The 25,107-nt window shown below is 33.5% G+C and overlaps 1 protein-coding gene across 1 annotated transcript in view; it reads left to right on the forward strand.

Annotated features, from left to right (window-relative positions):
• LOC133182190 (adhesion G-protein coupled receptor V1-like) overlaps positions 1 to 25,107 on the forward strand; it is a 153,764-nt gene that overhangs the window by 32,843 nt on the left and 95,814 nt on the right. Inside the window, exons 49-61 of the mRNA XM_061316935.1 lie at positions 6,399 to 6,643; positions 7,576 to 7,760; positions 9,762 to 10,119; positions 10,204 to 10,350; positions 10,449 to 10,729; positions 10,937 to 11,202; positions 11,356 to 11,587; positions 13,302 to 13,506; positions 14,891 to 15,049; positions 18,272 to 18,419; positions 18,623 to 18,794; positions 19,168 to 19,297; positions 19,407 to 19,583. Of these exons, the coding sequence (XP_061172919.1) occupies positions 6,399 to 6,643; positions 7,576 to 7,760; positions 9,762 to 10,119; positions 10,204 to 10,350; positions 10,449 to 10,729; positions 10,937 to 11,202; positions 11,356 to 11,587; positions 13,302 to 13,506; positions 14,891 to 15,049; positions 18,272 to 18,419; positions 18,623 to 18,794; positions 19,168 to 19,297; positions 19,407 to 19,583 (2,705 nt within the window). The remainder of the gene's footprint in view (positions 1 to 6,398; positions 6,644 to 7,575; positions 7,761 to 9,761; positions 10,120 to 10,203; positions 10,351 to 10,448; positions 10,730 to 10,936; positions 11,203 to 11,355; positions 11,588 to 13,301; positions 13,507 to 14,890; positions 15,050 to 18,271; positions 18,420 to 18,622; positions 18,795 to 19,167; positions 19,298 to 19,406; positions 19,584 to 25,107) is intronic.

A 25,107-nucleotide genomic window follows, 5' to 3' on the forward strand; every position in this document is an offset into this window, starting at 1 on the left:
ACATGGACTGGATAAAATGAAATTCAAGGGACATTAAAAATATTTCATTATACCCATCATTTTGTTACCGTAATTTCTCTTTCCATCAAGAAAAACAGTCATGTTTATCACCAGTCAGTGTTATTGGTTAAAACAGGCAGTTAGAGTCAGAAGCAAATAAGAACAGAATTAATAATCACAGAAGTTGGTGAATAAGGATTTTAAATGTTTAATCAGCATTAAAGATATTCCATGTTTCATATTCTGATTCAGATGTTTTTTTAGTTCAGTTTTTAACCACTCAAGAAACTCGGAAGATGCTCTAGAATTGATAATTCAGATTTTCTGCCCATGTCCCAACTTTTGCACTAATATTAAATCAAAGACAGGGATGTTTTTTTTTTCTGGATTTGACAATTTACCTTTGTAGAGCCCTCAGTGTCTTTGAATTTTTCTGACCTATGCTTTTTCCGATTGGAAGTAAAATATTCTGTTCATAAAAAGCCCTATTTAATTTGTGATATACTCAGAATACATTCCAAATTCACATACATTTTCACTTTTATATTTTATCCCCGTTTAACAATTTGGATAATTTCTCTTTTGTATACAAAAGAAACAGATGTACTTTTATTAGTAATCATTACTGCCATAGCTCAGGATGAACACAGTACAATTATAAGTAAGAACAGCTTCACACTAAACAACTCATTAAATTTAATCAGTGTAATTGAAATTGTGTAGCTACTTACTTTGGTTGGACAAGTGCAGTCAGCAATAACAAAAAACTAGCAGTTTTAATTCAGAAATATGAATTAAATAAATCAGGACCTAAACTTTTTTTGTTATATGCAGCATTTTGTTGTAATCAGTTTTATGTATTTGGAGACCACTCTAAATGTATTATTAAAGGACAAACAGATTCCATAACTAGTCTTGAGTTAGTCGTCAGATTTTCTTCAGCCTTTTTGTCCTTGATTGAATAAAAAATTGTCAAACAGCACTTGACTGTGGTTATGGTCTGTGATGTACATTAATGACACTTGACTGTGGTTTTGATCTGTGATGTACTTTAATGACACTTGACTGTGGTTATGATCTGTGATGTACTTAAATGACACTTGACTGTGGTTAGGGTCTGTGATGTACTTTAATGACACTTGACTGTGGTTTTGATCTGTGATGTACTTTAATGACACTTGACTGTGGTTATGATCTGTGATGTACTGAAATGACACTTGACTGTGGTTAGGGCTCTGTGATGTACTTTAATGACACTTGACTATGGTTTTGATCTGTGATGTGCTGAAATGACACTTGACTGTGGTTAGGGTCTGTGATGTACTGAAATGACACTTGACTGTGGTTAGGGTCTGTGATGTACTTTAATGACACTTGACTATGGTTTTGATCTGTGATGTACTTTAATGACACTTGACTGAAGTTATGATCTGTGATGTACTTGAATGACACTTGACTGTGTTTATGGTTTGTGATGTACATTAATGACACTTGACTGTGGTTATCATCTGTGATGTACTTTAATGATACTTGACTGTGGTTATGATCTGTGATGTACTTTAATGACACTTGACTGTGGTTATGATCTGTGATGTACTGAAATGACACTTGACTGTGGTTAGGGCTCTGTGATGTACTTTAATGACACTTGACTGTGGTTTTGATCTGTAATGTACTTTAATGACACTTGACTGTGGTTAATTATGATCTGTGATGTACTTTAATGACACTTGTCTGTGGTTAGGGTCTGTGATGTACTTTAATGACACTTGACTGTGGTTAGGGTCTGTGATGTACTATAATGACACTTGACTGTGGTTAGGGTCTGTGATGTACTTTAATGACACTTGACTGTGGTTATGGTCTGTAATGTACTTTAATGACACTTGACTGTGGTTATGGTCTGTAATGTACTTTAATGACACTTGACTGTGGTTATGATCTGTAATGTACTTTAATGACACTTGACTGTGGTTATGATCTGTAATGTACTTTAATGACACTTGACTGTGGTTAGGGTCTGTGATGAACTTTAATGACACTTGACTGTGGTTATGGTCTGTGATGTACTTTAATGATACTTGACTGTGGTTTTGATCTGTGATGTACTTTAATGACACTTGACTGTGGTTATTATCTGTGTTGTACTGAAATGACACTTGACTGTGGTTAGGGCTCTGTGATGTACTTTAATGACACTTGACTGTGGTTAGTTATGATCTGTGATGTACTTTAATGACACTTGTCTGTGGTTAGGGTCTGTGATGTACTTTAATGACACTTGGCTGTGGTTAGGGTCTGTGATGTACTTTAATGACACTTGATTGTGGTTATCATCTGTGATGTACTTTAATGACACTTGACTGTGGTTATGATCTGTAATGTACTTTAATGACACTTGACTGTGGTTGTGATCTGTGATGTACTTTAATGACACTTGACTGTGGTTATGATCTGTAATGTACTTTAATGACACTTGACTGTGGTTAGGGTCTGTGATGAACTTTAATGACACTTGACTGTGGTTATGATCTGTGATGTACTTTAATGATACTTGACTGTGGTTTTGATCTGTGATGTACTTTAATGACACTTGACTGTGGTTATGATCTGTGTTGTACTGAAATGACACTTGACTGTGGTTAGGGCTCTGTGATGTACTTTAATGACACTTGACTGTGGTTTTGATCTGTAATGTACTTTAATGACACTTGACTGTGGTTAGTTATGATCTGTGATGTACTTTAATGACACTTGTCTGTGGTTAGGGTCTGTGATGTACTTTAATGACACTTGACTGTGGTTAGGGTCTGTGATGTACTTTAATGACACTTGACTGTGGTTATGATCTGTGATGTACTTTAATGACACTTGTCTGTGGTTAGGGTCTGTAATGTACTTTAATGACACTTGACTGTGGTTAGGGTCTGTGATGTACTTTAATGACACTTGACTGTGGTTAGGGTCTGTGATGTACTTTAATGACACTTGACTGTGGTTAGGGTCTGTGATGTACTTGAATGACACTTGACTGTGGTTATGGTCTGTAATGTACTTTAATGACACTTGACTGTGGTTATGATCTGTAATGTACTTTCATGACACTTGACTGTGGTTGTGATCTGTAATGTACTTTAATGACACTTGACTGTGGTTATGATCTTTAATGTACTTTAATGACACTTGACTGTGGTTATGGTCTGTGATGTACTTTAATGACACTTGACTGTGGTTATCATCTGTGATGTACTTTAATGACACTTGACTGTGGTTATGACCTGTAATGTACTTTAATGACACTCGACTATGGTTATGATCTGTAATGTACTTTAACGACACTTGACTGTGGTTAGTTATGATCTGTGATGTACTTTAATGACACTTGTCTGTGGTTAGGGTCTGTGATGTACTTTAATGACACTTGACTGTGGTTAGGGTCTGTGATGTACTTGAATGACACTTGACTGTGTTTATGGTTTGTGATGTACTTTAATGACACTTGACTATGGTTATGATCTGTAATGTACTTCAATGACACTTGACTGTGGTTAGTTATGATCTGTGATGTACTTTAATGACACTTGTCTGTGGTTAGGGTCTGTGATGTACTTTAATGACACTTGACTGTGGTTAGGGTCTGTGATGTACTTTAATGACACTTGACTGTGGTTAGGGTCTGTGATGTACTTTAATGACACTTGACTGTGGTTAGGGTCTATGATGTACTTTAATGACACTTGAATGTGGTTAGGGTCTGTGATGTACTTTAATGACACTTGACTGTGGTTATGGTCTGTAATGTACTTTAATGACACTTGACTGTGGTTATGATCTGTGATGTACTTTAATGACACTTGACTGTGGTTATGATCTGTGATGTACTTGAATGACACTTGACTGTGTTTATGGTTTGTGATGTACTTTAATGACACTTGACTGTGGTTATGATCTGTGATGTACTTTACATTTCCTGATGGAATTTAAAGAAATGATAATTACTCATATAACCTTTGGATGTATTGAAAACAATATTTCATCTTTTTTGAATTTAAAAAAAATCTAAGCTCTTTTTATTAAGTAAGAAAAATATATTAATGCTTGTTTGTCTTTTAAGTTACATAGAATCCCTCAAAACTTTCAGAGTTTAAGCATGTGACTTTGTAATTTCTATTTGTTAATATAGGGGTATTATAGGAAAAAAACTATGTTTTGTTTATCTTTGTTGATGAGATTTTCTGTTATAAACACTATTGAAAGTGCAGTTTTCCAGGAATTCATGTTTCTAAATTACAGGGTTTGAAGATTATACTTAATATGAACATTTATCATAATGATATTTGTGTTAAGGGCTTTCTTGTGAATAGTTTTGAATAATAATTCCTTGCTAAATATCCAAAATCTGTAGGGCTAAAATGGCAACTTTACTTAAAGTCCTTGTCCCTGCAGCAGTGATTGAGCAGCAGTAGGAGGTTGAGGGGTAAAAAAAACATGAATAAAAGTTGTTGAATTTGTTTGTAAGGTGGCTAAAGTAGCTGTAATCAGTCATTCTACAAAAACATGACCAATTAAGAATTTTTTATGTCGCTTGCAAATTTACCGTTGTAATATCTTAATTATAAATTTAAAGGTCGATTTCAACTCTAAGACTTAAAATACACACATGGTTTTGTAAATATTCACCGATATATATGCAGTTAAAGTTTTGATATGAACATAATGTAATGTTGAAAAACGTATTCCACTGCAAATCTTAATGTCGCTTCATTAATATACAAATTTCAAGATGAAATTTTCAGCCGTAAAATCGTTCCGAATAGAGTGCAATGAATGTTAAAAAATGTCTTTTATCCTATATAAAAAGAAATCAAACCACTTCTCGCAAAAATGCATAGATCTCCTTTCATGCGAATTTATATGCATGTCGCTTAAAATCGATTAACTTCCGTAACGATTTTGTTTTAAATTTCACGCATAGAAAGCAGATTTCAAAAAGAACTGAAACTTATCTGAAAGTGACCACGGAACCTTATATCATCGATTCTAGTTGCGAGTCAGCTATTTTACACGATGAATTACACAACATAACACAATGAATTACACAAAAACAGTTGTCTCTCTTAAAAATTTAACTTCCGTAACGGTAATTCAGGAAAGTTTTTGCTATTAAGGTATAAAATTTTTGATTACTTTGGGAGCGAAATGCTTCATACTTTTGTTTAATATCCTAAAACAAACTTTGATTTTAACTTTTGAAGAGAATTTTAACTTTTATTGCTTGGAATTAACTTCCGTAACGATTAACTTCCGTAACGATATTTTCACCGAAAATTTAATTTAAATTCGGATTCATGCGAGACTTCATGAATCATACTTTAGCGTTCTTTACTGAACATCAGAAACGAAAAATTGGTCAAATTCAGCTTTATTTAAAAAATAATAAGGCTTGATCAAGCATTAACTTCCGTAACGTTACCTTAAAATCAATAGTATCTTGAAATTGTTGTAAAAAGTTAACGATACCAGATTTGTGGACAATTCTTTGTTTTCAAGTTCACTGATAGGTCCTTTACAGAATTATGATGTTCATTTTGCTATTTGAAACAATCATTTTTTTCATGTTTTTTACTCTGAATTGGTCCATTTATCGTAGAATGACTGTAATATGGCCACAGGTCATATGTCATTTGTTTTATACTATAATTTAAGACAACAATAATCTTTAAAAAAAAATCCTGTCTCATGAGTGAAATAAATTCTATATCCATGCAACTACAAAACATTGAATTGTCTGTTTATTACATTTTCTTTGATTTTCCCTTTGCCTCTGTCTTTTCTCAACACAGTGTCATAGGCTAGTGTGACATCATAGTTGAGCGGTTGAGACATCATAGCTTAATTAGTAGTTGTGAAATTGAAAACATAGTGTGACATGGATTTTAGCAACATATTTGGGAAGGAATTGACAGTTTTTGTCTCTATCAAGACAGTTTAGTTACTATCTCTATCTTATGATAGCTAGGCCAGAAATTATTTTTACTTACTTTGATATCCTTTCACACTGTGAAAGAATATCATTTTGGTATCCTTTCACACTGTGAGAGAATATCACTTACATTCAATAAATAAATCACAGTATTTCACTGTTGAAAATGTAATAAAAATTGTTGCAAGTCAAACTGCCAAACCTTCTCAAGATGTCCATTGAGATGGTAATAATACCAGCAATCCTCAAATAAGCAGAGAAGCCTGTAGGCCACTGGCTTCACACAGAGCTAAATTTTGTTCTCTATCACTTCAAAATGAACAAGTGTCAAACCATATGTTTTTTTTTTTTTACACAAGCACATGAAAGTTTTTCTGATGATTTTTTTTTAATTTTGAAATTTGTTTACTTTCAGCAAATGTTACAATTTTGGCAAATGATGAATTTAGTGGAACAGTGACATTTAAATCCCATGAAATAGTCAGAATTGAGGAATCTCCTGGGGAGAATATGACCTTGAATGTTGCCCGTCTTGAGGTTATGAGGGGGCCAGGCATCTATGGGTCAGTCAATGTTCCCTTTAGGGTGATCCCTGAAAGAGCAGACAACTCCGCAGACATCACTCCCACAGAAGGTGTCATAACATTTCAGGACAGACAGGTAGAAGGCAAATTTGTTGAAAGTGTAAACATTTAATATATATTTTCTTTATTATAAGTTTTCTTAAAACAGTTTGAAAGTTCATACTCTCAGGAACTGCCACCACTGAGCAGGAATACAACTGTTCCTGCATCATCACACACTTATGACGTCTTAGTGATACCCAAACTCAGACAAACAACAAAGAGCTCTCAATAAGTGGATTACTTAGAAACCAATTGCAACTTTTTGGGCCTTTCCAACAAGTGGAAAAACAACCTTGAATGGGTCATGAAGGCATCTATCCCCCCCCCCCCTTTCATTAAATTTGAAATAAACATAGGGAGATCTCTTATCTGTAGAGTATGGAACTTAACTTTATTGTCATGTGAAGATATTACCTAAACTTTACTATGGAAGAGACTTTCAGCTTCGTCTATCCAATATTTTAATTAAAAGGAAGTGACTCTTTTTTGTATAAATTTTTAACATCTGATGATGTAAATACATTCAAGGTGTTTTTCTGAGCTTGCCGAAAAGATCTGAGAAGATTGCTTAGAAACAACATTCCAAAATATTCCAGGCTAATTTGAGAAAAAAAAATAATCAAAGATTTTTAATTTGTTTGTACAGACTTTCCTTGAATATTAAATATTAAAAGTTCATAGAGATATAAAAATACATATCATAATACTGTCTGTGAGGTGCTAATGTGCACTTTTTGAAATATGTCTTTGCAAGAGGTCTATAATGTTTATTCCTTCATGAACTTTTAAAAAATAAAAGACATTTCCTATTAAGTAAAAGACATTTCCTAAATATCTTGAGGAATCCTTGAATCAACATAATTTTCATAATCTTTTTTTGAAATGTAATTGAGTATTTAGTATCTGTATACTTTTATCATTTTTAAAATGTGTGAAAGAAGGAAAGCATTTGACAATTTTATACAGGGTACGGTGTTTTTGGAACTGACTGCACTTGATGATGATTTACCAGAACATGATGAGATTTTTACAGTACATCTGTTAGCTCCTGATAATTCTGCTAAGCTTGGAGTGCAGATACAGAAAACTGTCATCATTACAGCCAATGATTCTCCTAGTGGACTCTTGCAGATCAATGTTAGACATACAATGTAAGTTAAACATACCCTATGAAAAATTGTTCACGTTGCTTCTGCATCAGCCAAGTAACCAGTCAAAAAAAAAACCCACTTTTTTTAAGCAGAATGAGCTAGATGTTGCATATGTCAAAATCTGAAAAATACCATAAAAGAAGTTATTGTTTTATAAAAATTATGTCATAAAGATAAAGGGAGCTTACTGTTGCAACTTGCAACATTTATCAGTTTGTCTCTCTTTAAGTTATCTTTGTTTTATGTCATTTGTAGATATTATTGATACAATTATTGTTGTTTTTCAGACAATATGATATGATTTAGCTACCGGCGGAGTACGATATTCACCTTGCCCTTCAGACTCAGTGAATATTGTACTACAAGGGTTGCTAAACCATTGTATTGACTGAAAAATAGCAATAATAGATTTATTATTACACAATTAAGTGATACAAACTTGTTAAGCAAACTTTGCCATCTTTCTTCATTGTTTACATTTGTTAAAGTCCTAGCCAAACACAACGAGAGGAGCGGGATTAAAATAAACATAACCTGTTCTATTTATTTGAAATTTCTTGATTATATATTTTTAGTCCGATGTAGAAAATTAAATGATATGTTCACCTGCAACTCGGATGCAGGTGAAATAACTTTTTATTACTAACTGTATCAATTTAGAAGTTTGGTCAAATGCAGAGAAAAAGTAAATGTTATATTCATGTGCAGATGAACATAACTTTTCATAACTATACTGTAAAAATACTAATTGTAGCAGTAATATTTTAGCGCCCTTTCAATCTGCTGATTAAAAATACGATACTCTGCTAATATTTGATTAAAACAAGTACACGTAGAAGCTTTATTGGCTCCAAATGCGCTGTTTGGAAGTTCTCTATTTTTTGGCCCCATGTAGAAAAAATATTGTTATGGAAGGTCTTGTGCAGGTTAGGGCTGCAGGGACAATAAAACTTTTTCATTGATATCAGCTGTCACAATATTTGAGCCACTATATGATATGTATCGCAATATTTATATCCCCACTCTGAAGGAGAGGGGGGTATACTGTTTTATCCTTGTTTGTCTGTCTGTGTGTCTGTGGGTCCGTGTGTCTGTGTGTCTGTCTGTAACAAATTTTTGTCGCAGTTTTCTCAGCAACTACTCATTGCAGATGCTTGAAATTTTAGCACACTCTTTGCGTAGGCATTCCATATGGTAGGATTCATTTTTGTACAAATCTGATGTCAACTTCCTGTTTATCCGTGCGTCTGTCCGTAACAAATTTTCATCGCAGTTTTCATAGCAACTACTCATTGCTTTTTTTTTTTGGAAATTTTAGCACACTCTTTGTCTAGGCATGCCATATGGTGGGATTTATTTTTGTACAAATATGATGTCAACTGCCTGTTTTTCCGTGCGTCTGTCCATTCCAAATTTCTCAGCAACTACTCTTTGCAGGTGCTTGAAACTTTAGCACACTGTTTGTCTAGGCATGCCATATGGTGGAATTTGTGAGAGTGTATATTCACATCAGAGCGGGGGTATTACTAATGAGCATTGGTTCACAGACTTCTTGTTTCAGTTGGTTGTAATAGGGATTGATATCACCAAAAAATTTGTATTACAATAAATCACAATTTTGAGAAAAAAAATTTTTATGGAACAATAGCATTCTTGTATTTAAAGAGACATTATATCTTATATATCTGACTATGAATAATTACAGAGTTACCTCCACTTACTTTTGATCTTTATTTTTTGTCTCCAAACAATCCTTTGAAATATTATGTAAATTAAGTTGTCATAAAGTGTCATTTTCAGAATTACTTTCTGTTTATTTGCCTACTTTTCCACAAATTTAAACTTCTGAACTACATGTTTTTGACTGAGGTAGAAAATCCGTATTTAGTTGAGGTAAAGGACAAAGCTTTGGATCATTTCTAGGTTGTAGTTTGAAGTAAGAATTTGATGCCACATGAGGCCTTGTGTTTAATTCTTCATGTTATATTCTGGTATCTGTAGGAATAACACAATATCAGTGGAGGAGAACATTGGACAGATATTTTTTGATGTCACAAGATCCCAGGGGTCTGATGGTATGGTGACTGTAGATCTGGCCACCCAGCCTGACACCGCGGTCATCAACACTGACCCAAAACATGTGACTCTGTCCCCATTGGAGACAATGATTACATCACAGGTCACAGGGTGGCATAGTTTCTATAGCAATGACACATTATACCTAGTGATGCTGACATCTTACCAAGCTGGAGAACTGACTTCTGGGATTGGAAGTGCAGGAAATGACTCCTTATTCAGTGTAGATCGCTTCCTGTACTCAACCTTGTTTAGATGGCAGGGACAAATGGTCCCCGTGCAAGTAAGCTCATTTTTGGATGACTTTTCCCATTATTTACCTGTTATATTTTGGAAACTAATAGAATTAATTTTATTTCATTAACAGACAATAGAAACAGATGTTGCTATGGCTGCCACAACATTTTCCATTGGGCTATCCACCTTTCTTGTGATTTGTAACTTTGGCAATGTCAGAAGATATGAAACAAAATCAAGACTGTATAGAGTCAACCATGACTCTTCTTTACTTGTGGTAAATTACATAATAGAAGTCTGATAATTCCAGTAATGTTTTCTTGATATAATTCTATTAGTGTGTCATCTTATTATAATAAAAGTTTTTTATGACAGCTGCAAGAATTTCTGACAAAGGGAGCGTCAGATGTAGAGTATTTTAACAGTGGATCTGACCATTTTCTTGTTCTGACTAACTCTCGTGACAACAATGGTGAGACACTGATGAATGTTGATGTCTACAAATGGGACAACACAACCAGACTGTTTACACCATCCCCATGGCAACGTCTGGAGAACCAGGGAGCATCAGCTGTTGCTGTGCTAAAAATAGAGGGCGTGGTCTATATGGCTATTGCTAATAACTACAACTCCAAACTGAAATCTTACACAATACAGTATGAGTTCTTAGAGATCATTATAAAGTAAAAGAAAAAAACAAGATAATGAAATTAAATAATTACCAAAAATAAAGCTCGGAATATTTTTTTAAAGATAGATCTGTTATCCTAATCTTACCATAATTGGGGACAAAAATCACTTTGTAGTACATATTTTCTTTTGCTCATCAAAAGTCTGACCAAACTTTGTTTTCTTTTTCACAGTTCAGTTGTGTATAAGTTTGGAAACAATCAGAAATTCTCAGAGCACCAAAGGATTGAGACACATGGAGCAACAGATGCTAACTTTTTACAGATTCATTCACTGACTCTGCTGGTGTTTGCTAGTAACCGTGGTGATATTGTCAGTAGCCCACAGACATCTAATGTGTATCGCTGGGACTCAACAGCACAGACTTTCTTCAGACACACAGACATACAAACAAGCAGAGTCAATAAAATATCTCCTTTCTTTGGCACAGATCAAACAGGTTAGAGTTGTGGATGCTAAAATAGATTTAAAGAGTTTCTCATCCCACATCTGAATGTTGAATTTCTGCTCAGATCAGATGCTATAAGGCCAGCAAACAGCAGTGAAAACAGTTATCCTTGACTATTGCTAATCATGTATATGTGTATTTTAGGATATCTGGCTGTTGCTAACACAATTGGAAATTCTGCCATCTATGCTTGGGACATTCAGAATCAGAGATTTGACTCTGTGTGGAGTGGTCCTCCAGCCACACAGCTGTACCCTGTTATTGTTACTCAGTCAGCAGGGTCCTTCGTGTTGATGCCTATGGTAGATGTAGATCCCAAGGCCAATTGTACAATATTCCACCTTATCAAAGTCACCAACAGCGATTTCTCACCAAGGCAAGTGTAATGTTTTAGAGAAGTCAATTATCATTCAAGTATCAAATGTACTATTTCTTACACAAGATATGTTAGTACATAGATTGGTTATGATCCTTGGCACTGTCATTGAAATGGTCCATTATCATTATACCCCCCTGCTTGAAAGGTGGGGGTACATAGTGATGGGGGTGTTTGTCCTTTTTGTTACACTTGGGTTTACCTATCTCTTACCCACAACTCCTTTACCAATGAATAAAATTTAATGAGACATTCACAGAATCTTTGTTATATAGTGCAATTGTGCAACTCTTATTTTGATTTTTGATTGGACACATTTCTGAAGTTTCCAATAGCAAAACATGGACACTTCCATTCTCTCAATAAAATTTTGTCTGGGTCATAGCTTAGTGATGGAGAATCATTAGAGGCTCATAATTGTTGATGAGCTAAGGGTGTGTCATGATCTTTACCCAGGTCATTCTGGCAAATTAAAGGTCACTTGTACAAAAAAGTGTTAAATTCATGACAAGTCTATCATTTTTTTAGTGGAAAAACATTGTATGTCAATTTTCACTAAATGATTACTTATGACCAGTGGATGTGTCATTTTTTTTAAACCAAGGTCTTTTTGGCAAGTTCAAGGTCACATTTACTAAATTTGAATGGGCAGTGTAAAATGCAGTTTGGGGTATTATTTTGTGAGTTCACTCACAGTACCTCTAGTTATATGAAAACTGATTAAATTCTTCATGGGTTTAAAGCTTAGTAACTGAGAAATATTAGTTCATTGTGAAATTTGAAGGTGAGTAAAACATGGAATTTGTTTAAATAACATAATGTGGCTTATATCTTATGAAGTGTAAGGAAATATTCCTGAAACTCACATGAGACCCATGAGCCTCTTGTTCCTGAAAGAAAACTTTCAAACAAAATAACTTATCAAATCCTCTAAATTTCTCATTGAAGGATTAAAAGATATCTGAGAAAAAAGTTTTTCTTTTTAAAATAAATTTTTCTCCTTCTTATTTACCAGACATGTCTTTAACTGTTTAAATCTGCTTGACATTGATAAAAGGAGTTTACTGTAAAGTTTGAAAACATGAAAGTGATTTCTATATCTGACAATAGAGTATATTGAGCTTTGCTGATGTCATTAAGGATGGGAAGAAAATTAAAATAATTGTGTGAATGTACCAAGTAGTAACCTTCTAATCAGAAGTTTTGATTTGACGCACTGTCTGTATATTCAACCAAAGTAAATTAACAGTGTTTTACCCCCACTGTGTTCTTGTTAGCTTACATGAGTCTTTTGGGGGCATGTGTTTCTATTCATTTTTGTCTATAATCCTGCATAGTTCGGGATAAGTAGACTTTTACATATATAGCCTTTTCTCTGATACTATTGGAACATTTCTTTCTAAAACTACCGTCTTAGGGGCAGAGGAGTAAGCATTTTGAATTGTAAAATCCCTGATCTATATGGCCTTTGGGATAGGATGAAAACCTTAGATTTGAAGCAAGTTTTGAAAATAATTTTTTTTCCTGTCTGCACATTTAGCATATTGTTTGCCTAACTAAATATGCAATGAAAACTGTACAAAAATTATGGTTATTTTTAACTGAGGTAAATACATGTGGTTGTAGTTCAATGAAGCAAAATGTTTCAGATGATTGTCATGTAATATATTTAAAGATATTTTAAATGTAATAGCACGCATGTTCTGTATTTCAGATTAATAACCTTGACCTTTGAACCAGGTCAAAGATTGATAAGCACCAGTGTGGAAATTCTTGAGGATTATCTGCCAGAAAATACCGAGACATTCTTTGTCACTCTCACCAACCCAACTGGAGGTGCCACCATAGGACCAAAAAATAAGATCACAGTCAATATACTCTCCAATGACAATGCTCACGGAATTATAGAATTTGCAGAGGTAATTTTAGTACCTTTTTTCTCTGTAGATAGAATATTGAAACATCAAAAATCAATCCTAAACTACATGACCAATGACCAAAGGCATTTTTCCTACTTGTATCTATGTAGATTATAAATTCTACAACGTCCATTCCATACTATGATGACACAAATCAGTTATGCATGGAGTAATTTAAAGGAATATTTTACATTACACTCATATGATCACTGTATCATGAGGTGATAAAACCAATCCCTAATATTGCAATACAGTAAATATGATTTCTGCATCATAATGTGATAAAACCATCTCTTATCTGCAACTCCTCCTATAGCACTGAATAAAATTTAATGAGAATTTGACAGAATATTTATCATAAGTGCCACTGTGTACCTCTTATTTTATGGTCTGATTGGATGAATATTTGGGATTTCTCATAGCAAAAAAATGGACTGCCATCATATGGAGTGGGGGTATCATTTTGTGAGCTCAGTGCTCACAGTACATCTAGTTTTGTTATATAATATATTTCTATTGTTCCTTGACAGGATTTATAATACTCAGGTGACCATTAAAGCCATTGGACCTCTTGTTTGCTCTTCTGAGCTGAAGGCCTCAGGATATAACAATTTAAAATTAGCTCATCACTATTGATAGTATCTTTTAAGCTATTAAGCTATTAAGAGATTAAGTATGATCAATCCTTGTCAGTTGATGCATCTTGGGTCCATGGGATATCGTAATCCAAAAGTAGATCACATTGAACTATTTTTTAAAGATTTTAGCAGCTATTTATTTTCAAGTTGTTTGAGGTGCATATCGTAGACACTGTGAACCCCAGGATAATCAAACCTTAAATTAAACATTAATTAAACAAAAAAATTAAACATCCTAGGGCCTTTGAAGTGTTTTACTAAAAAGGTACTTCACAGTGACCTACATGTACTTTCTTGATTTTATGGTCATTCGTTTTCAAAACATTTAAGCTAGGTGTTTCAAATACAAACAGTTAAGAATCATCAAACCTTTTCAGTTGATGCATCTTGGGGCCTTGAAGTATGTCATCTTATAAGCAGATTACAATACTGTGACTTACTTTATGAATTTTACAACTTGTCATTTTAAAATCTTTATATATTTTGAACACTATATCATTACTATATTAATATATTCTAGAAAAAAATACAGAATTTTATAGACCTCGCTACAAGTTGGATATAGAGTTTTGGACCATTTAACTCTCAAATATCTGACTTATAGTCAAGTATATAAGTAATAATATTTGACTTGCCAGTCAGATTTCTGTGACTTTCCAAAATATTACTTGGTAATTTGTATGCACTGAAATCACTTTTATGCTACTTACGACTATAAAAAAATCCATATTGCATTTATTTTGTAGGATTCAAGGGAGTTAACTGTAGAAGAACTAGACCATAAGGACAGTGTTATACAGCTGAATGTAGTCAGACAGCAAGGCTTCTTTGGGCGGGTAGTGGTCTCATGGTCAGCATCAGGTGACCAGAGTGGACTCAGTGATATCACACCACTCTCTGGTCAGGTTAGTCTGGAGTTAGATATATTTCATCATGATATTAGTGTAACTCTTATTCCTGATTGTCATATATACTATATTTACTGTAAATGAGAAAAAGATTTTCTTTGTAGTCAGAGGTTGCTGATGAAAATTCAGCCATCTTCATTTGCTGTCCAATGTTCGAGATTTGACTTTTCTGTAAACCAGTGTCATAGCCAGTCACTGAACTCAGCACAAAATTGTTTTCTTCCTGTTGTCCCCTTCAAAATTACTATGGTATATGTATTTAATGTAGCCACCATCAAAATTACTTCGGTGTATGTATTTAATGTAGCCACCATCAAAATTACTATGGTATATGTATTTAATGTAGCCACCATCAAAATTACTATCATGGTAGATGTATTTAATGTAGCCACCATCAAAATTACTATGGTATATGTATTTAATGTAGCCACCATCCACATATCTGTTTATTATTCAGTTTACTTGGAAGTACCATCAAATATTATTAGGCTTTGATGTAAATTATAAACAGAGACCGAGGTAATGATTATTTTTTAAAATCTACTATATGTTTTATGATCAATTAAATTTATAAATCAGGTCTTAACATCTGATGATTGCAGGTCCAGTAGAAGGACCCTATCTCAATTGAAAATTGACTTTCCCCAAAAAAATTTCGGTAAAAATTCCCAAATGACAAGCAGATTGAATTTTTCAGTGCTTTTATTACCAATCTTAAATTTTAAGATTATATAAAGATGTGCATAAAGAAATATCTACAACCTAATGGACTTCAAAACATAATATGTCATCAATATTTTAAGATTTTGCCACTTTTTTCCAATTCAAAATTTCCAGTTGAAAGGGTGGAGGGTCCTGTCAGTTAATCCCTGTTAAAGATTTTGTTTACTTCACTCTCAGAGTTATAATGTCATTTGCTGTGTTTGGTTCTTATCTTTGTCCAACCAGTTTCTTTGATAGATCTTGTTATGATGTTGACATTAAAAAATTTAGCAGTTGATTACCACTGATTTCTCAGCATTTCTTCCTTATATAACTATATTTTTTCATGTCAATAAATCATTGTTCACTACCAGCATACCATCATACATTTAACATCCCTTTGTTGATCCCATTCATTTTAAGTATTAGGACCCGGCCAGCATTAATATATGAATGCCATATACATGTATTATCTCTGTGTACATCTGTCTATCAACACCTTTATGTGATGCGATAGTTTGTGAACTTATAAATCAACAGACTACTTACTACTTAGTGCAGGATGTTTAGAGATGTTTGGGTTTTGGCCACTGGCTAAAATACCGCTGACTCAGCATACAACAACAGATGTTGATCCAAAGTTTTTGGTATCACTTGAAAAATTTAAGATCAAAGGCTGTGATATCATATGTACAGTTTACCAGTAGATGTAAAAGTGTCATAAAAACATCACCTAGAAATGTGTGGTCATCTTTGTAGAGTTCAAGATCAAATGACAAGATACAACTGGTCATACAACCTTTTATGAAACGGGCCCCAGATAGGGGTGGGGGTGTCATGATTTGAACAAACTTGAATCTACACTATATTTTTTATGTAAATCTTTACCCCCCTTGTGACCCCACCCTACCGCTGGGGGTCATGATTTGAACAAACTTGAATCTACACTACCTGAGGATGCCTCCATATCAATATGACTAATCATGGCTTTGCTGTTCTTGAGAAGAAGATTTTTAAAGATTTTTTTCCTATATTTTTTATGTAAATCTTTGACCCCCCCCCCCTTGTGACCCCACCCTACCGCTGGGGGTCATGATTTGAACAAACTTGAATCTACACTACCTGAGGATGCTTCCATATCAATATGACTAATCATGGCTCCCCACCCAACCTCCAGGGGTCATGGTTTCAACACAGTTGAATTCACACTATGTAAAGAATGTTTCATATAAGTTTCAACTTTTTTGGCCCAGAGGTTTTTGAGAAGAAATTTTAAAAACATGCCACCAAATTTTCACTATTTCTTAATTATCTCCTCTTGAATGAGGATGTGGCCCTTCATTTGAACAAACATGAATTCCCTTCACCCAAGCTTTGTGGCAAGTTTGGTTGAAATTGACCCAGGAAGTGGAAAATGTGAAAAGTTTACAGACAAACAGACAGACAATAGATAAAATATGATCAGAAAATCTCACTTTTTGAGCTAAAAATACATCATCATGACATGTAAATTTGTAATGAGTTATGGCTGATGTCAAGACAATATGGCCTTGTCCTTTTGTTCAAGTAAAAACAAAATTCAGTAGAAATTTTGTTTTTGAATATTTTTACTTATGTAGTAAATTTGAATTGTGTCATGATTATATATAAACAAACAATTTTGCCATGTCCTTTGACTGAAAGACTTCAAAATCTGTCTTTTTCCAATTGTTGTTTATATAGAGAAAATGTACTTTATATATATAAACAACAATCTGAAAAAATGTACATTTAAATTACTGTTATTTTCACACATATATATTGTGTGAGACATTAGTCTGCCCTGTATTTAAAGGGAAAATTATTATGTCATTTTTATGAAATAACTTGACAAATAACTGATGTTATCTGAAAATGGAACATGGAATATACTTAAAAAAATTATCAAAGTACAAAAAAAGTATGACCAAGTAACTGGTTAATTAATATATTCATTGGGCAAGCCACACTGATATTTTCACCATTTCAACTCACTGAATTATGAATAAATGTAATCACTCTCTATAGATATCCTGAATGTATGACATTGTATGCTGTGGTCATATGATTTTCTGACTTCTAGTAAGCTCAGCATGTGCTGCTTTGTGCCACTCTTAAAGCAATGCATGGGCCAAGGGAAAATTTGGATGGTCTGCACATTGAATTTTTTCCACAAAAAAAAAAAATGGACCCTTAGTTCCCCGTAAATTGAATATGCATGGTTGCCAAAATCACATTCTTAGTATAACCATACAAAGTTCACAAATAAAAATATCATTTTGTTTCAATGGAAATTGCATAAGAGTGGATAAAAACTCTATATTCATTTTTTTTTTTTAAAATATGGCATGTTTTGTACACTGCTATGGAAATGCAACTGATGTGGCATCACAGTTTAGACAGTGTGCATTTGCTTTAAAAAATAACTGCATTGACCCCAAATGTTGCACCTTCAAACAAATTAGTGTTTAAATTTTTATCAATACATGGGTCTTTCAGGTGGAGTTTGCAAATGGACAATCAGTGGCCACTATATCCTTGACAATACTAAATGATAACTTGGCGGAACTTCCAGAGGTCACCTTCATCAGGTTAATAAAGGTCACCGAGTCTGGGTCAACACTGGATGGCAAAGGGGCACAACTTGGTAATGCACTCTGCAGATCATCATTTACTGGTTATAAGATAAATGGTATTTTCAACAAAAAAATTCGGAAAAAGATTATGCTAAAGTAACCATAAATATGTGCACTGTAATTTTTTACAGTCTTTGAAACTATGTGAACATATTTTTTCTGTGAAAATGCACAGTACATGTATTTCTTCCATGTTTAATCTACTTTTGCTTAGGATCAAACAATGTGGCTAAAGTGATAGTTCAGGCCAATGACTCACCATACGGAGTGGTGCTATGGGAGAAACAAAGCCTGACTGTGGAAGAACCAGAGGGATCCGACCAATCACAGACTCTGTACATCATTAGAGAGCAGGGCATGATGGGAGATCTTCAAGTCCTCTATCAGTAATGATATTTAAACATCATTATAATAATAAAAGTCTATTTTAAAAAAAATCTTCATTTTTGACAAATTGGTTCATTCAGCAATGTACTGTAGAAATCATTTGAATTCATGGGGGCAAGCAAACTTTTATGTTTCATGCATTCCTCCTTTTTACAGTAGATTCATGGATCAATATGTTTACAAAAGAAACATTCTTGGGGATGTAAATTTGTGGGTAAGGGTGACCCAGGAAATCCAGAAACATTGATCCCCCATGAACAATAATGATTCCAAAGTATATTTAAAACAGTTTGATCTTTTTAAATAAGCCATTTTAAAGTGTCTTTGGTAAAACAAAAGAATGAAAATAGATGTAATCTGTTTTGTTTGTAGAACAGCTCCAGACTTTGGGGTGTCTGTGGACAATCAAGCTATCTCTGGTCTGGACTTTGTCAGCCAGAAAGCCATAGCAGTACTACAAGAGAATGTCACAAAGGTGGCGGTCACTGTTGTTATCAAACAGGTTAGAAATATTTAACCAAACATCAGTACTGGAAATTCCTGGTTAGAACTGTTTACTGTTTACACATCTGTACAAGTTTGTTTATTTGATGTATGTTCTTTTTTATAAGGATGATTTTCCTGAAGCAGAGGAGTCTTTCCTGTTAAACATAACAGAGGTGAAGGTCATGGGGATAATTCCCCCTCCTGGTGCAGAGCCTAGTGTCAAAGTTCCAGGAAACATTCTCAGAGTCAGCATCACTGAAAATGATGGCATCAGAGGAATTGTGCAGTTTAATGTGACCACGGTAGTCTTTTTAGGAAACTTGACAATTTATGAGGTTTTTTAATGATTTTAAAATTTAAAGTTTAAGATCAAGTAAGATTCAAGTAAGGACTAATTCCAACTGGAGTTAGAACGTCTATATATGGTGAAAGCGTGTTTTTGCCCCGATGAAAGCCAAATTTTAAAAATCTATAGAAGTATTATGTTTTGTGTATGAAAAATCTGAATTAACAAAAAAATATTGTAGTATGGAAGTAGATAATTGGAAGTTCTTGTTTCTGTGACATCACAAACTATTTGGATTTTCCATTATTTTTAAAAAAGAGGAAAAAACGGACAAAATTTGTTGAATCAAAGTTTGATTTTGGGGGGCAGGTATTGGTATTGGTCATTACCGAATATAGTCCTTAGAATGTGAATCAATTAGTCAAGAGTTTTATAATATTTCCTTCAAAGATATTATAGATTATTTAGTTAAAGGTTAGTCAGTGCATGCTGCAATCTTTTGTAATGCTTTGGCTAAGATTACTAATTTTTAGGGATGTCAACGAGTACCCGGTTAACCGGGTACTCGATCGAACGTCCGAGTATCGAATACTAAAAATGGTACTCGGTTACTCGAAAGTGTATTTTTTTCTTATTTCAAAGTACATGTTTTTGTCAAAAATTATCAAAAAAAAAAGCTTAAAACTGCATACGGTTATTTGCGTGTCGTCATCTACGTGCACCTGTAAAAAAACCGTTATCGCCTGTGGCTGTGTATATATAGTAATTAGTGACCATTCACCTGGTACACAGCTGTTCTCACCTATTGTGGTCCTTAATTTTTAGATGGCTTCAATGATCGCTTTCAGTGAACATCGATTTGATTAAGTATGGTCTATTATCTTCAAATCATTTTTAAATTATTTAGTTAATATATGGCAGCGAAATCGGACATGCATAGAAACGCCTCTACCCACTTCGAAAGTAAAGAAATATTTAGAAATAATTAAAGATTAAAAAAAAAACCTTGAAAGTCAGTTTGTGTAGTAAGTTTAGACGGGGGAAACAACCAACTTAGATTAGCAAACCAACAACGTCCGTTCTTTCCCTTTCGCTAGTCTAATCATCACAAACCTGCATAACAGATTGTCCTCCTTTTGTGTTGCTGAAATAGATCCTAAACAAGAACTGTAAACCATTTGTAATTTTTGATGTATAAATTGTGTCTTTTGTGTTAATTTGATAAATAAATTTAGTACCAAAAAATCTATTCCATTAGACTTAATGTTTACATACATTTATAAACGTGATAAAAACAGCTTTGGGGTTTAACATACATGTAGCTTAACGTGGCTCAAGAAAATTACATTTTTACATGTACCGAGTACCCGGGTACTCGATCGGAAAAACGTTCGAGTAACCGATTATCAAAAATTGACCAATTTGACATCCCTACTAATTTTGATCCTTTAAAAAAATTATTTTTCAAAGCAAAAAAGAATACACCTAGTACATTTATAAAGCTTTAGTAATGCTGATGTAATTTTTTGTCTTCTATCATTTGTTAAATTTATGCTACTTTCAAAATATGAAAAAATTTCACAGCACAGCTGCAAGAGCTGAAAATGTTTTTGAGTGACGTTAACGTTAGCAAAAGCGATAATTTACCTTAATCATTGGACTTGTTTGGTTATCATAATAAAATTAACAAGCTTTCTAAGAGTATTGCATTAGCAATACTAGTCCCCTACCGGCAAATGTAATCTGGTTCCCATTGAAAATTGAAAATGCCACAACTCTGTCAAAAATCAGTGAAGTGAAATGAAATGTAAACTTGATCTATAACTCATCAAGGTTAAGTCACATACCAAAAATCAGCTCAATATCTGCAAGCATTTAGAAAAAAATTGCAGAAAACCCTGAAATATTGAAAAGGTCGTAATTCCTTCAGAAATCATTGAAGCGGAACGAAACGCAAACTTGATCTGTAACTCATCAAGATACACTAACATACCAAAAATCAGCTCTATTTGCAAGCGTTTAGAAAAAAAGTGTGGAAAACCAAGTGGGACAGACCGACAGAGGGACAGACAGACAGACTGACGGACAGACTCAGAGGAAACCTCTAGTCCGTTCCGGTTTCACCGGTAGGGGACTAATAAGTTTCCTTCAAAAAGGTCTGATGAGGAGCTCAGATAGGATTGCTATTGGGATCATTGAGTCAAAGGACATGGCCTCGGTCTCTCTCTCTCTCTCTCTCTATGCATGTTTATATAAAGGGTGCTAAGAAAGTTTGTTCCACAATGAAATATTTCTGAAACATTTCAAAGTAGAAGAGATTTTATTTCCCAGTGTGATAAAATCACTAGAATATGCTTCCAATTTATAGCAATTAATTTTTGGCAGAAAATTAAAGAATTCTTGTTTTCTTGTGAAAATATATACATCTTCAAAATCACAAATGACAGGTTTGCATTTTGGTGAAGCTGTTGGATTGGTTACTTTTGTTTCTTTACAGCTTATCACTGATTAGTGAAAATAAAGCAATCAGTATTACATTTCAAAAGAATAGGTTTGCCAATGGAATTCTTTATTGATAAGATAAATTAATCAAAGGCTTTATGGTCTGTGGCTTAAGACATCTTCACTGATATGCTGTATCTGATTTTTCTGTACAGAAGATACACCATCTGTATTGATATCTGCCTTCAAACCCAAACCCAAAACCATCTCAGTAACAGGAGTGGACTCTCTGAACATGAAATATCACAGACTTTAAGGAGGAATGCCACACTAAAATTTTATTTCATAGATATTTAAGTCATCCTTTTTAAACAATGGTTTCAGCATAGAAAGACCATCATTAGCTCTTAATTATTTTATATGAATTTTTTTGTATTTTTTCAGAGAAAATGAAAAAAATGTTTTATTTGCAAATAAGGTGCTTTACGGTTTAAAACTTGCTGTAAATAAATACATAATATGAATGTCTAATAAAATATGTAAAGGAAGGCTGGATAGACTTTTTAATTTTTTTAATAAAAAAATATTTATGAAAATAAAACACATTATTTGTGAATATTTTTTAAACCTATGGTTAAAAACTCCACAAAACTAGTCATTTTCATTAGTCATTGTCATTTTTGTCAATCATATTTTAAAAAGAAATTGAAATGAAATTGCGAAATTTGAGGAAAAATGATTTTTTTTAAGTATTTGGACCAATCCCGATCAAAATTTAACTGATCCCGATCATAATAAACACAAAATGAATAAAATAATAAATTGTTGCCTCCTTCTTGTATTTACAATTAAAAATCTATTTGATTATCAAGTTCAAACATTTTTAAACCCCTATTACACCTTATCAAACTAGTATTCTTGGGAAATGTTACTTATTTCCAATAATTATACAATTCTGGTTGGGATCAGTTTAATTTCGATCGGGATTGGCCAAAATTTAAAAAAAAATAATTTCTCTAAAATTTGACAATTTCATTTCAATTTCTTTTTAAAATATTATTAACTAATATGTTCTCCCTATTTGTGACTGGTTTTGTGAAAATATCAACCACAGTTTTAAAAAATATTTACAAATAATGTGTTTTATTTTCGTAAATAATTTTTTTGTAAAAACTTTAAATGTCTATATGGCTTTTCTTTACATATTTTATTATATATTCATATGATGCAATCATTTACAGCAAATTTTTAACTCTAAAACATCTTATTTGAAAATAAATCATTTTTTTCATTTTCTTTGAAAAAATACAAAAAAAACTATATAAAATATTTCAGAGCTAATATCGGTCTTTCAATGCTGAAACCATAATTTAATAGGGATGTCTTAAAGATCTATGAAATAAAATTTTGGTGTGGCATTCCTCCTTAAATATCATGCATTTCTTTTAGGTGTTTCTAATCACATTATGTAAGATTTTGAGCTATCCTTCATTCTTCTATCATTTTCGTTCAATGGGCATCTTCCTGGCTGCTGATTAGTTGAAAATAAACAACATGTACATGACAAGGAGTCATTAGGTATTATGCAGGAGATTTGACAAACCACTGTACACTGAAATTCCAGTAGGTAGAGCTAATAACTACTCTTCTCCACCTAGGCTTTTTATAATCCCTTACCAAGAAATCTAAATACAGGTTTTCAACTCTGTAAAGTGCCAAATATAGACAGGACATGCTCCTACCAAAAAAAAGAAGTACATTTAATCGTTGATGTTAACCTGTAATTTCAGCATGCAGGGACCTATATAGTAATAGTATATGTCCCTGATGTCTGGGACTGTATACCTGGTAGATGTGAAGTTTCTTTTTGAATAAATAGTACACAAATTAAATTCAATTTATAACTATATGTATTTTGTGTATCTGTGCTTCTTTGATTTAACTTTGCCCATCAACCAGTCAGCTTTGAAGAGGTTGGCCAATAATGGAGGGCATTGTTTAATGCTGATCAGAATGAAGGGTGAAAGAATCAGGTTACTGGAATGAGTCTTATCTGTTTTTGAGAAAATGTGGATTGAAATTTCTTAACACCCTTTATATAAATGTATGTATATCTGATTTCCTTGCAGTATCTTTAGAAGGACTGCAGGGGTTTGCACAAGATGAAATTACACCATTCAGTCGACAGAATGGTAACTGAATGCCCACTGAAAGGACACTGAATGCCCACTGAAAGGACACTGAAAGGTCACTGAAAGGAGCCTGTCACTGACTTTTCCGTGAACTTTCAGTCAACTGAATGGCAGATAACATTTCAGTGGCCTTTCAGTTGTATCTTTTTATTGAATAATCTGCTTATTTTTTATTTATTATACTTTTTCCTTTTATAACAATATTAAGTTTATCTATTTTCGAATTAAAAAAATGAATAAATGTGATTCTAAAAAATAATGCATGACAAATCCTGGGGTTGAACCTGGTTCCTCTTACTTGATAAGCTATAACCTTATCCATTATGCCACTGCAACTTACGATCCTTAATGCTGATTAATTTTGATATATGTGTTGACATCAAATTCACCTGTTATCGAGGACTTGACGATGTGTATATTCTATGTTAATTGCCCAGATTTTGGGGGCAGACTAATTATAACATGCCTCTTATTTCGATATTGACAATTTTTGGCAATGGGCTCCTGTTTTTAGGTCACCCAAGTCACTCGGGTGACCTATTGCTATCTGATTTTGTCCGTCATCGTCCATCAGTCATAAACTTTTGAACATTTTCAGCTTCTTCTCTTGAACCGCTAAACCAATTTCAACCAATTTTGGCATATATCATCAGTTGGTAAAGGGGTACAAAAATTGTAAATTTCATGGTCCCTGCCCTCCTGGGGCCTGAGGGGTAAGGCTAAAACCATCAAAATTAGTGTTATCTTTAAAAATCTTCTTTACTCCTGGACATCAAGCAGTGAAACTGTTGGCATGATTGTAATAAGCATTGAGCCCTCTACCAAAATTTTGAAATTCATGGCCTCAGGGTCAGGGGTTCTGGAGTTAGGGTGGGGCTCTAATGATTATGTAATGAAAATGCATAA

This window comes from Saccostrea echinata, unplaced genomic scaffold (assembly GCF_033153115.1).
Source record: "Saccostrea echinata isolate AGI-Se365-2 ecotype Australia unplaced genomic scaffold, CSIRO_AGI_Sech_v1 ptg000009l, whole genome shotgun sequence".
In the NCBI taxonomy this organism is placed as follows: Eukaryota; Metazoa; Mollusca; class Bivalvia; order Ostreida; family Ostreidae; genus Saccostrea; species Saccostrea echinata.